The following is a 14,275-nucleotide window of genomic DNA, read 5'->3' as shown; positions in this document are numbered from 1 at the left end:
CGATGGCCCAGGCGTTAATTGCTCATTTCCATGCAATGTTGTCGCTTCGTCCACTCGCCCCGGGACATCCTATATCCAGCTGTCCCGATGCCCTGATGTCTGTCACACAAACTCGGAATCGATAGCTCGCATCTGTCACCAGGCACACACCCACGCAACCCTACACCCCCACCGATGTGTACAGGGCTTTGATTCCGTAATGAGCCAACCGGACTCCTTGCACCTTTGCGGTGTCCTGGGACGAAGGAAGACGGCAGAGGAAAAATAAGGCAAAAGAAGGAAAATACTCGGCCATTGTGTCTTGGGCATTGTTGTTCGTCGGATGAGTTTTAGGGCCGTGATATCCTTGCCTCAACATTTACTCCTCAGTTTATCCTTGCGTTGATTATTGCGGCCCGTCCCCTTTTGCAATTTCGCCGAGACTTCTGACCTTATGTGTCCTTTGTTTGTGCTCCCTCAATTTCCCTGCACATTTAAAAGGATTAAAAGGATATTCGTCAAACGAAAAGTTTCGCAAGTTTGTTTAACGCACTTGTGGGCTCCTCGGCCGCAAAATCCTGTCTCTCGACCCCCTAAACCACAAAAAAAAACCCCATTTTATGGCCCAAACCCACTTTTTTGTACGGCTGCCACTTCGTTCTGTTTTTCTACATTTGCCATTTTTTTCCCCAGCTTTGGGTCTTTTGTTTGTTTGGCCTGCTTTTAGAGGTGTGTGCTTCTTAACTGGTCCTTGAATGAAACGCTTTTGGCCTTTTGTTTTCAACATTTATTTTTTAGTTCGTTCTCTTTACCACAAATATTCGTATTTCTGTATGTATATTTAATATGCTGTATATCCCTTTCAGTGTAGTAGATTGGCCAAGCAGTAGGCGCCATAATTTGGGTTGAGTTGTAATCGTAATTGTTGTTCTTCGTTTGTTAATTTACACTTTAAACTTTACACTTAATTCTCTCTGCTGCTCAGTGTACATATAAATATTCGTGGCTTAGTATAATAATAATACACATAATCCACAAATTTTTTTCTGCATTTGCCTTGCATAGGTTGCAGTTTTTGCAATTGTATCGCTCGCTTGGTATGTCTGTATCTATAAATAAATATTTACTTTACGTTTATCGAGTTCAATTTGTCTGGGTTTCTTCAATATTCAGTTATTATTAGTAGCCTCAATAATGCTATTTACCTAGACAATTTCTTAGACCTTAAAACATTTTATACAATACAAATCAGGGAAATTCAAATTAGGCTGAATTCAATATCAAGTATTTTCCACGTGATTTGTGCATGCGATTATATTAATGTTCGATAAACAATGGGAACAAAAAGTTAAAGCTTTTTGTGGTGTAAGTGTGTAAAATTAATAAACATACCTTTTCTCTATAAATATATATATTTTATACACGCTTTTTATGTGATTTCCTTACGTCGTCTTGTATACATAATTTCAATATATATTTTGTATAATTTCATGTTTTTGTTCAATACGCAATGATATGTGTGACTGGAAGATTTTGATGTGAGAGAAATGATAAAGGTAGACGTGCATCTGGTTTCCGGACAAAGGCTTTTTATCCGGCCATCTGACATCATCGTAATACTTTCGACTTATCAAAATACAACATTTAAATACATATTTGTATAACATGCGTTCCCATTTCATTATAATGTCATTTTCTCGTCAACATGAGAGCCCATGGCAGCCAAGTCCACATCCACTTATATGACTTGGAGAAGCCTCAGCAAACAATAATAAATAATCGGCGCAAATACCATATGCTAGGCATGAAAAATGTTAATTGGCTTCCGACTTTCCGACTCGAGAGGCTGTGGTCTCTTTGTATTGGGATCCGAAAATGTTACAACATTTATGATATGTTTTGCGAATTGCTGCGACACTTAATGTACTCTTATTTGATCTATATAAATATTATCATCTTGCGTTTCGCTTGCACTGGACACCTATATAGAGTTTTTACATAGATACACATTACATAGACATGCTCGATAGAGGCTGCATAATTAGCGACGTGACTGGGATAAAGTAACTCCAAGTCCTTGGCCAATTATGCATATTCATGCATATTTGCTGAGACAACAGACGACTGAATTGAAGACAATACGCAGCTTGCATATTTATACAGACAAATAGAGAAGAGTGTGTATGACATTTAGGAAAGCTTTTCGGGTAAACTGCGGATGTGTTGGCGAGTGTAGAGAGTGATGCGTTGATAGGGTGTTTGCACTTGTTCATAGATTGGTGGGAAACATTTACTAGTACGAGTGATTTACAAACCCATAACTAACTGGGAAATAGCTCCCGTATAAGTTTACATAAATTAAATCATCTTGAATTGAATAATGGCTGAAATTAGCATACCATAATCATATCATTACTAAAACGATATAGTCTACGGATTTGAATTAAAACAGGAATAAATTATCGATTCGTTTTAAAGCATTTACATTTGTTTGTGTATAAGTGTATCATTTTTTACTTATTCGGTTTTACGTTTTTAATTTAGTTCTTAGTGTATGCAATCAGTAAATTTGCATGCACACCTATTCGTAATGTATAATTTATAAATGTAATCAATTTTTTTCTGTTAATAATAGACAGCGTAGCATAGGAAGACGTCAATACCTGCATAAGACATTTTAGCCATATTTTCATACATAATATGAACTTTGTTTTCAATTATTTTTACGTGATGTCACCGTTATCATAATTAAGTATATTTCATTTATAAAAAATTCTCGTAGTTCGTTCAAGCATTATCCAGTTGGTTTATTCATCCGCTTTCACTGGCCAAAAAACTACATGTACGTGTACTCACAATGAGGACAACCCTTGGAAAATGTTTCAACTGTGGCAAGATTTTTTTAATTTGCAGTTGTAATTGTTATTTGGTTTGCTTTAACGGATTTCACTTGCTCAAACTGTTGGAGAACATAGCAGGTTTAGTTGTTATACTTAATTTATGTTTGGTTTTGCATTTCGCCGTCGAGTAGAAGTCAAAAATAGAAGCCTAATTACACACACAGTACAGACAATCATTTATATATACTTTGGTTTTTTTTGTTTTTGGTTTTGTTCTTGTTTTTAGAGAGTATAGACTAGTCCACTAATTGCTTTACATATATTTACTTTGCCGGGTTGTCCGTGGTTGCTACCATCTTGCTTTACATAGTTACATTGTTATGCTACGTGTTAAAATGGTTCTTCAGCCATAGACACTTAAAGCGCGCTCGAAAATAATCCTTCTAAATACACACGAAATGCACCCTACTTGTTGTTAAGCACTGCGACTAGGCCGCTCCTCAAACGGCCCAAAAAAGAAAATAAAAAAAAAAAAAAGGAAAATCTTAATGAAAACAATTAATCGCAACGGCAAATATTTTCCTAACTACACACTAAACGAACCATTGCAACGATAACCATTTACACACAACGAACCCAAAATTGCGGCTCCAAAATGAAAATAAATAAATAAGCGTCGTAATGTAAAGCGGAGTCGTTCCGGAGTGGGGTCACCCATTACGAGACTAACCCTCCGGGTGCGACCCCTTCCCTTTTTCGGGGTCACCACGCGCCGCAGATTGCGCCTCTTTTGGCTCCTTTCCTTTGGGTTCTGCGTGCTATTTCTCGCTCCGCCTTCTCTTATTTTGTTTTGGTTGTTTTCTCGAAAATGTTTTCAACACTGATTGTTTCTGTAAGCTTTTTGGTTTAACTGTCTAATTATTTTACATTTAAACGTTTTATTTCCGGGGGTATGTTGGTACGTTGGTACGGAGGATTCGGGTTACGGTACTGCTGCTCCTACACTCAATTGCCCTAATCTTAGCCTACCCTCAGTTAGCCACATCCCTAAGTCCCTATCCGTTTGACTAGCCCAAGCGCTACAATACCGTAAAAAATATGTTTGCTTTGAGTGTTTTTGTAATTCGATTTGCTTTGCACTACAGCACTAAGATCATGCATTTTAGGTACAAGCTTCGTAGCGACTGCTTTGAAACGCCTAAACGCCTAAACGATAGCCTCAATCAAGTCTTCTGGCTACTTGGGATTTGAATTTCTCTGGGTGTTCTAGTTTCTTCTAGGTTTTTATTGGGTTGGGTTCGGGGTGGGGCTGTGCCTTCTCCCAAACATCTGACAAGGCCGAAATCAGTGGGCGGAGCACCACGCCCTTGACGCACTGACCTTGACAGAGCGCAAAAACTTTGGTTTCTTTGTTCTGAGTTGCAGTCGCCTCCTATCCCGAAACTTATGTTCAATTAGCTATACAAAATTCTCCTCGGACTACAAAAAAGTGGCCGCTGGCCGGACTGAAAAGCATTCTACCCAATTTCCCGTCCGACTGCAACTTAATTACAAACATTTCTCTTTGGCATTGCGGCCACACAAAAAATAGGGGGAAAATCCACGCCCGCTTTCCTCGGTCATCTGCAGTTATTTACAAGTAAACTATTTAAATTGGCCGACCAAGGCGAGCACAAATGCTAAAAATGTTCTCTTAGTCCATTGTTGGTTTCTTCTTTTGCCCTCTTTGAGCTGCACTAATTTAGCTGCTCGATCGAGCTCATGCTGGGGAAATAGATTAAAAATGCGGTGTACAATTTACAAAAATTCCAACTTGTTTTTTCCGATGCTGCTGCTGCTTTTTCTGCTACTTTTGTCCTTGATGGGATGGGGATCGTGATGATGTGGTTGCCCTTGGTTTTGCATTAACAATACCTTCTGTGCGAGTATGTCGGTGGTCTTCTCCTCTCCTCCAGCGTGTCCCGTTCGCCTGCATCCCGCATTTTGTGCCATCTAGTAGCTGAGGGGCAGCAGGACGAGCAGCAGGAGCTGCGCCAGCGACCACAAGTGCGTCACTATCGTGCCATGTGCCCTCCGTCCGGCGGAGGTCTCATTGCCATGTCCGTTTCCATTGCCCAGCGCCGCCATTCCGATGCTCGGCGGAGCCGTCGACGTGGAGGAGGCCAATTGTCGCTCCACCTCAACTGCAAGAAGTAGAGAAAATGACATATACAGACATTGATAAACAATGTACGGAGTAATTGAAAAAGGAAGCTGGAGTCTATTTTCAAGTACTAAGTAAAATTATTTTAATTTAAGGTTTAAGGTTAAGGTTTAGTTCATAAATAAGAAACAAATCATTTGAACTGAATGTATACTTCCCAGGTCACACAAAACAATTATGCAAACACAGTGTCACGCAATATATAAGCCTGGCAATATGAGAGGTCACAGATAGAGCAACAAATCAATTTGGAAAGCAAAGTTTGTGCCCACAAAAATGAATAATTCAGAGCAGTGATAAGTCCCGCAAGTTATCTGGCCGAAATGGTTTACCGCCGAAATCGAGGCACGAAACCGCAGAAAAGGTCGCCACGTTGATCGGGCCAAAAAACAAAACTGAAGAAGTCTTGAGCGCTAAAAACTTTTCGCATAAGCGAACTGATGGCAGCTCCTTAGGGCGGCATAAGAAACAATTACAGAGTGAAGCATTCTTGCCAACGAAGTGGCAGTGGCCCAAACAAATGACGCACTTCACGCAACATAAATAACACGCATACGCCCCTTGGTACAAGTGACAGTTGGCAGCCACTCGGCCGGCAAAGAGGTCGAAAGACGAGACTACGAAGCTGCCGCCGGCCAAGAGCTATGGTTATGGGGGTTCGCAAGGATACAGAAGGGAAAACGACCAACGACCAACGACCATCGTGAGTCATGGGCCTGGTAATGTGTAAATTATTTTGTACAATGCGGGACAATTTACAACTTAAGGCACAATGACTTGGCTGGGACTTTAGTGCTAACAACCGGCTCGTAGGCAAACAAAGCAGGCAAAAATATATAAATTAACCTTTGTTTGGCCTGCTGTTCAGTTGCCAAAGAGGTGGAGTAAATGGAAATTAAACGTAGACAAAGCGGCAAACATATGACGCCCCCCTTTTTATGTGCGACACCCGAGCAAATTCAAGAACGAAATACCTAATCTGCCAGTTGAGAGAAAGGAAAAGCATTGGCTTTTGTTTAAAATTCTTCGTTGGATTTTGCTTTCCGACAGTTGGGCAAATAACAATGCCCCTGCACATTATCATACAAATTTATTTTGTGAAAATTCATCAGTGATTCAATCTTTCATTTCATAATTTCGTGGCGTCGAGGACATTGTTGATGAGCTCACTGCTCGTAATTTCAGGCGAGTGTGTTTCGAAACAAATATTTGCCTGGTGTAGCATTACGGAATATAAAATAAATAAAGAAAGTATACATGCACAGGAAAACAGGAAGCCCATGTAGGCTGTTGCTTTATTCAAATCACGCATACGCACCGTGATAGGGGGAAAAATGAAGTTTAATAAATGTAAGAGCTATCTCTTGTTTGTAAACATATAATAAAAAAAATCATTTCATTTTTAACTCTCTCTTTGTTTGAGAAAGGCAACTAAAGATGTGGGTCGGAAAATATATAGATATATTGAGTGAAATAAAAGTTATTTTTTAAGACGTCGTATTACGATTTATATTCCATTTTATTAACTAAAAAATTTAACTAGTAAGCTAGCCCTCACTCACCTTTCACCGAGTAAGTTTTGTAGTCCGCGTACTGCTCACCCTGGCCCACAGTCGCCGGAATCGTGGACAGACAGGTGATCTCCATGCGACTGTTGCTGCCCACGTGCTCCTCGGTGAGCTCGATGTTCAGCTGGCTGATGCTGAACATGCCCTTCTCCTGCTGGGCGGCGGTAACGGCGGCCGCTGCAGCCGCCACCCCGCTTCCTCCGCCGGGATGAGAGAGTGGTCGCTGGTAGCCCGCTGCCAGCTGGTTCATGGGTCCTGCGTTTGACGGGATGCCCAGCTCCTTGTTCATGTTGGGAGCCTGGGGTCCGAAGCCGCCGCTGTTCAGGGTGCTGCGTATGATGCCCAGGGCGTTCTCGTTTATGTGGCGCCGATACTTGCGGTTGCTGTTCCTGCAACAGAAAGTGAAAGTGTGGGTTTAATGTGCCTGTGCCTGTTCCTGTGCCTGTGCCTGTGCCTGGCAATTTGCACACAAATAAAATCGTAAATATTTGCATTTTATGATTGATGTGTGCAAACGTGAAAAGCAAAATAAGAGTCCAGAAAGTGAGAGGAGCTTTCACATGCCGGGCACGCACATCTGATTCCCATACAATGCCTCATGGATACAAGCCATATAGCTGTCTTCATTTTCGCCAAGATCCCTGAGTAATTGATAGCCGTACAACAAACTTCACAAGTCTGAATGGCCACTGTATTGCAAAAGTGGCTCATTCGGTTTCCGAGAAAGAAAATACCATGTCAGAGATTATTGGGCACATAAGCACGAGTTTTTGCCTTTTTGCTGATTGGTAAGGCTTTCTAATGGTTCGCCTGCATTCCGGCCAGATTAGTTTGCATTATTCAGCCGTATCGCACATTGTGAGTCTAATTAGCTTTTACGACTTGGCTTCATATTTGATAAGAAGCCTGAACGGCATACAAATGAAGCCGGATCTGCGGATAAGCGGTTGTGTGGCTTTTGGGCTTCCAGATCCCTTCCCCTGTAATTACTCTGGGGATGTTCGTTTGTTCATGTACGGCGACATGTTGCTTTATTACAAATTCAAAATGACAGCGAAATTAGCTTTGGTATTGCCAGGATACAGACTTACACTCGAACACAAACACACACAGATTCTTGAGAAAATAATGTCGAGGCCATTAAGTTTAATGCTGTCTAAACAATTGTCAGCTGTGCTAGTTTATGGCCGACATTTACATATGTAGGATATGTCGAAATTCGTATGACAACATCGCCTTTAAATTGGAGTGAAAAGCATTCACTTTCGTCACATTTAAACAATTATACCATTTGCATATTTCTTGTCCTTGCTGCCGACTTTCCTGCTTATGCAAATTGCAAAGTAAATGCTATGGAATTTTAGCACAATTATATTTAAATAATATTCAGCTTAAAGTGCACTGACTGCAAAACTCGCAGTCTAAGTCGAAGAGGAAGGATACGAATGCCGCAGGCACTCGCCTGATAAAGCAAGGTGTCAGCAAAAAGTTGCCTTTCCATGGAGTGTTTGCTTCTCTTTCAATCTTTTCCGATGTGTATGTATATATGTTTCAGAATATCCAGACTTCCTCTGTGCAACTGAACACTTGACAACTGGGAAGGAAAATGGGCAAGTGTCATGCAAATTGTGACGGCACAAGACGACATCTGTATACGCTTGAAATTCCTCACAATGGGCACTCAAATCGGAAAAGTAATATTCATTATGGCCGTGCAGGGAAATTTGATTTCATTTGCAGCTATTAAAGTTGGTACCACTTTGGGTCTAATGAAATGGTCAAAACAAAACAATACCAGATATTGGTTTCCTTGCCAAAATGCACAATTTTTTTCCATTGAGTTCCATTTTGGGTATGCTTTGCAAGCCGTAGCACGAATAAAGGTCAAACAATTGGTCTGGAGAAGCGTTCATGGAGAACTCAACCAATATCGAGCAATATATAGCAGTAGGAGAGCAACCGACAGCCAACAGCTCCGATAGTAAGCCAGTTAAGCCAGCAAAGCAAACAAAAATGCGGGCCAAAACCCAGAACAAATGCACAACATCCTTCCATAAGCCTTCGACAGCTCCAGCTCCTGCTTCAATACTAGCTGCAGAGATGATGACAGCTGGTAGCTGCATCTAGGGCATCATCAACGGAGCTGTTGTTACTGCGAAGCTACTTGCACATCTACTTCCCCTGCTGCAGTTGTCTTAATAAAATTCCTTATGCAGCGCACTTTTCGCAGGAAACGCTGCCACCGGTAGTGAAAACAGGGCGAGGAGCTGGGACTTTCAGGGCAAAACAGCTAGGACAACAGCTTCAGCTGCCGTGGCAGGAAGCTCAAGTTCAAAACATAACAAACTTGCCGAGCAATTCAAATCAGACGGAAATGCGGGACCCGGTGTTCCGTCCTCATCCCTGTGCTCCTTCTCGTCCTTAAATAGTGTGTGTGTGTGTGTGTGTGTGTGTGTGAAAGTTATGAAACTGCTGTCTGGCATGACACTTTAAATTCCGCCTTACCCTTGGCAAGAAACTGTGGAATATCTTAACTCGCAGCTGACATGCAAAAGCGCCTTCTGGGTTTTTTGGCCCGGCCCAAGGCGATAATTTGAGAAATGCGCCTAATTAATTGATAAGTCATGTAGTTTCGTTCTGCTCCCTGCTGTGGAATATTTATGTGTCTCTGGGCCACAAAAACCGCAGTCTAATTCCGTTTACAAACGCAGGCAAACGAACCGAAGGCTTCGATGCCAGCGCAACAGAACCTATTAGCAATTTATGATAGACACGGCAGTCCAGAAATGTGTCGGAAATAGTGCTGCCGAGTTCCTAACTCCTCGATAAAGTAATCTAAATTGTTCAAACTTTGTTGGTGTGGAACCCCATATATCAGGACTAACATTGATTAGTTCATAGAGTAACCTGACAGCCTATAAGCGTTACTGATATGAAACGCAATCATTTTTGTTTCAATGATGTTACATCTTTCAAGCTGTTCTTATTTATTAGAAAGTTTTTGACGGCAGGCGATGATAGCAGTTGTAAAACATATAATCCCACAAAATCACCACTTCAGACAAATTTTGACGTGCTAAAGGATAGGGATTAGATATTCCGATCGATGTTACAATTCCATTTCATTAACTTTATGTTATTGTATGAAACTTTTAGCTCCCTTCTCGCCAAAACCATCCCTCTGTACAACCGACAGCACTGAAGGGTCCGAAGCAACAAGATTTCCAATCGAAACAAGAGCATTCGACCCACCATCAACCCACTTAGCTGGAACAAGCAAAGCAACTTAAGTGGGCGCAAGGGCTACGAGCAAAACCATGAATTTCTTATGCCGCCATGCACAAAAAGAGGTCTTGAGATCGGAAACCGGAACTTGGGTGAACCGCAACTTGGCAACAACAGGCAAACAACTACAACGGCAACTGGCAAAGAAACCAAACAGATTACTAGCCAAACTTTTGGCCAAAATCAAATCCTGGGCCGGGAGTTAAAACCCCCACCACTTCTACTCCAAAAATTACACAGCGCAACGCATGCACATTTTGTTGCCAAGTAATTGCCCAGGGCCAGCTAATTTGTATTAACTATTCATGAGTGTAAAGTGTTTCGTCATCGGCAGCGATGCCAAGTCGATGTCGACCTAACAAGTGTATAACTTACGGCTCAAATGCGCGCGCGCACAAAAGAGCGCTGGAAAAAACGAGTTTTAAACTGGGTTAGCCAGCAACAGCACACTGGCAGAAAAGTTGGCATCCGACAAAGTAAATATTTTAAAATGTTAACTAGAAATCTATACATCAAAGCTGTATTTAAAATAAATTGCTTTAATGCTTCATAATTTACGGCTTGCTCCCATAAGCAGTTGCTTGCCCTTTTGGCCAATTTACAATAAGTCGTGCAGTGTAGGCCGACAGGAAACTCCACTGGCACCATTAACTACCTTTGTACCACCACCAGCACAACTGACAACGGCAACTGTTACGCGTGTGAAATTATAACTGACAGCAGAGCTTCTTTTGTCGCCACCGACTCGTCCTGGCATGCGGTTCAGTGAATAATTTATGCACTATAAAGGGGCAGCAGGCCCATTCCATTTCGCCGGATCCGAGGATTCCTACCTTTTACGCAAAAACAGGGCCAAGTGCCAGTGAGAACGACAGGGAACGAGTTGTTTGGCATTGGAATGCAAATGCGAAAACTTCATTAAGTGCCCCTGAAACTATTTATATTAATTGCATGCGTGTCCTGCTGCCAAACCAATATTTCCACCTCCGCTGGCCAACTAATTAGAGGTCAAATCAAACGGAAAATTGTTCATTAAGGGAGTGACAGACGATCGCTCATCATTTAACCCACTTAATTTGGAAAAACAATTTGATAAATTTAGTTTAAATCAAATTATTACGAAAGCAGTTGGTAGCCTGTGGCTGCCACACATGTTGCACGCGACTGCCGGCTACCAACCGCTGGTAATTGGCTTAATTGGGCATTTATCGTCAATCACGAAGTTGCATGTTCATGTTTGGCTTGAAAAATGCATATTTCCGTAATTAGCTTGATTGCATTTCGATGGAAAGCGCCACAGGGCCAACAGACATCGGGGCTAAGTTCATTACCGGCTTAACAGTTTGACAGCCACTGCTGGCAGCCCTAAAAGTATGCAACGAATGTCCCTAACCTTAAGTTGAATTGGGCAATCAATGAATGAATCAAGCATATCAAATTCCACAATGAATGCTATCATAAATGCCCAATAATATGTAAATGGAAAGCACAGCAAAACACAATAAAACAAAACCCTAAACCACAGAAAAATGCCAAAAGCGATGCGGGGTTAATTTGCATAAATAGGTATTTTTTGAATGCGCCCCTTTTGTTTTTTGTTGCTGCTCAGTGTATTTACGAAATCGAAATTATAAACCATAAACTAGATACGGTGGACAGTCAGCAGAGAGTCGCTGTTCGATTAGCGATTGATTTGTGTTTCATCTAGGCTGTGTCCACTGCCACGGTCTACCAATTTGCAATTGCCGGAGAGATATATTGACTGAATTAATTAATATTGAATTTGACCAATCATTCGCAGAATTCTGCGAACGCTGTAATTGATTTATTTAGCTTTTCTTCCTTTTTACGCCAGCTATTTGGCTGAACTGCAATTAATTAAATGCGACCAGCTATGCAAATCGCCTGGCATTGCTCCACTTAAGTGGCCATAATTTCTGGTTTGGCCTACCAACATCCAGTTCCGTCGTGGTTTGTTTTTGCATTTCATTGCCAACGAAATTGGCAAACCGTTTTCCAATTTATGCAAACAAATGCTGGCGGATACAGTTTTGAGGGCTTTGCGTCACCTGCAACGGGTATTGGTATTTGTGCTGGCCTGGCCTGGGTATCAATGGCATGGGCTACACCCGCTGTCTCACCACGAAGATCTGCATCTTGTATTGGACCCGATTGGGGCCGGGCTATAAAAACGCCCCTCGACCAGATGGGCTGCAGCATTAACAGTTTACACCTCCCGGCGTGCCCAACACGTTAACAGATTCGATCGAATATTGGTTAGGAGAGGAGCCATCAATATGCGTGGATTTATCGTAAGCTGAAATGGTATTATTAGTTTGAAATAACTGGATTAACTCGAGCTTTCTTTGGCAGATTTTTGCTGTCTTGGCTGTGGCTCGCGCTGATGTGGGTGGCTACAGCTATGGAGCTGGCATTGGATCAGGCGGATCCATCTCTGGAGGCTCTCTATCTGGAGGTTCCATTTCTGGAGGTTCGATCTCAGGTGGTTCCCTCTCTGGGGGATCTTATTCCAGCGGCTACGCTCCCGTAAACACCGAGTTCAACAAGGAGTTCTTCACCTACTCTGCTCCCGAGGCCGATTTCGAGGACAACAAGAGTGTCAATGATCTGGCTACTTCGCTGAAGAAGAACCTCCGTGTGGTTTTCATCAAGACCCCCGAGAACAAGGGTCTGGAGAACGCCGCTCTGGCCTTGGCCAAGCAGGCCGCCGAGCAGCAGACCGCCATCTATGTCCTGACCAAGCAGGGTGATCTGTCCAGCCTGGCCAACCAGCTGCAGAACCTGAACCATGTGAGCGCCAGCAAGCCGGAGGTGCATTTCGTCAAGTATCGCACCCAGGAGGACGCCATCAATGCCCAGCATACCATTCAGCAGGAGTACGAGCGTCTGGGTGGTTCCTCCACCTCCCACAACGGAGGCGTTGCACCCGTCCTGGACTTTGCCACCAAAGTGCAGCAGCAGCCGCAGGTGCAGCTGATTGATGAGCGTCGGGCTTCCAGCGGAAGTGTAAGCGCCGACCTGGAGACTCCTTCGGTAGGATACATTCCACCACCAGTCGCAGCGCCCAGTTCCCAGTACCTGCCTGTAAAGAAGGTCAAGTAGGCAGCCCGCAAGACCACATTCTTATTTACGAATTAGTCCACACACTCTCTCCTAAGTGCTACCGTATAAAATATAAACTTAACTTAATGTATGCCCGATATATTGTTGCTGTCGAGATTAATGCAGGAAGTCATTGCATCGCCTTGTAGCCCCTATCGGTCAGAACCTGGGCTGTAATTAAAACTAAAAGCGCATTGGCATTGGACGGTTTGGGTCGAAAAGGGGCCGTAAATTTAAGTGCATGCCCTCTGACCCCGGATTCGTTGCCGGCGGTTTATGGCACGTCACCGACGACCACCGTTGACCCGCCCTAAAGGACTACCAACCTACACGCGATCAGGGCCAACTGGTCTGAGCTAATTACCGCCGCACAGAACCAATTTCTGGCGCTTCATGACCGCTACCAGTCGCGACATTTAATGGGCGCCCTTTTGAGGGTCAAGTCGGTGGCAATTTGGTTCGGCCACTGTTGCTGCCAAAGAAACCCACACTGAGAATTAAATGAAAATTACTAGCTGCATTTAGGAGCGCGCTCCTTTGTTGACCAACATGAAATTTCAACAAGCAAGCAAATAGAACCACAAAACTTCTAAACCAGAAAGTGCTTTGTTTTTGGTTTCTCCCCAGTTGTTGGCGGCAACTCTCAACGACATACCTCGAAATAATTTTAAAATGCAGTTTTAATGGCAATTCCATTTGCAGCGAAGTGGCCAGATTTCCCCGATGGAGACCACGAAAACAACGCTCGTGGAGCTCTTATTAAAGAGGTGTTTCCCGTGGCCGATTTAAGCTGCCGCTTGTTGGCATTTTGGATTGCCATTCGGATGTATCGTGTGTGCTGTGTTTCGGGCGCTTCTGGTTTCTGGCACAAAGGAAGTGTGCAAAGGGCAACCAAGCTGCCGGAATAAAAGCCACGTTGAAGCTAGACGCAGACAAGGACCTTCAGACCTGCCCAACATTTAGTTCTCTGCTGGCGTGGGCCTGCCACAAAAGGCCTTACGTGTTGCACAAACATAAATTGTGCAACAACGTGTAAACTACTTTTTGACTGCATAAAGCCCACGATTCCCATTCCTGCTGCCATGTCCTTGCTGGCCCATTCTAAACCATCTTTCTCATGAACACTGCACTACTTACCCTTGAGAGAGGTAATATCTCATTGAAAGGTAGGGAACGTAATATACTTTAGGATTTTCAACTTGATTAAATTAAATGTCTTTCTATTTGATTAATTTAAAGCGCTGTTTTACAAACGTCGAAGTTACAAATAAGTTTTT

The 14,275-nt window shown here is 42.8% G+C and overlaps 2 protein-coding genes across 2 annotated transcripts in view; one reads left to right on the top strand and one right to left on the bottom strand.

Annotated features, from left to right (window-relative positions):
- Positions 1-760: 760 nt before the first annotated feature.
- The window catches only part of LOC6555401, a 41,267-nt gene continuing 27,752 nt past the window's right edge, over positions 761-14,275 (bottom strand). Inside the window, exons 8-9 of the mRNA XM_001981615.3 lie at positions 6,585-6,979; positions 761-5,002 (exon numbers count right to left, since the gene is read on the bottom strand). Coding sequence (XP_001981651.2) covers positions 4,812-5,002; positions 6,585-6,979 — 586 coding nt within the window. The 3' untranslated portion in view covers positions 761-4,811. The remainder of the gene's footprint in view (positions 5,003-6,584; positions 6,980-14,275) is intronic.
- LOC6555402 lies at positions 12,225-13,098 on the top strand (the record flags this gene model as incomplete). Its single annotated transcript, XM_026975720.1, has 1 exon — positions 12,225-13,098. A coding segment is annotated over one exon (774 nt), but the record flags the coding sequence as incomplete, so codon positions are not given.

This window comes from Drosophila erecta, unplaced genomic scaffold (genome assembly GCF_003286155.1).
Source record: "Drosophila erecta strain 14021-0224.00,06,07 unplaced genomic scaffold, DereRS2 tig00000000-arrow-pilon, whole genome shotgun sequence".
Taxonomy (NCBI): domain Eukaryota; kingdom Metazoa; phylum Arthropoda; class Insecta; order Diptera; family Drosophilidae; genus Drosophila; species Drosophila erecta.
This window is presented reverse-complemented; position numbering and strand designations above follow the sequence as displayed.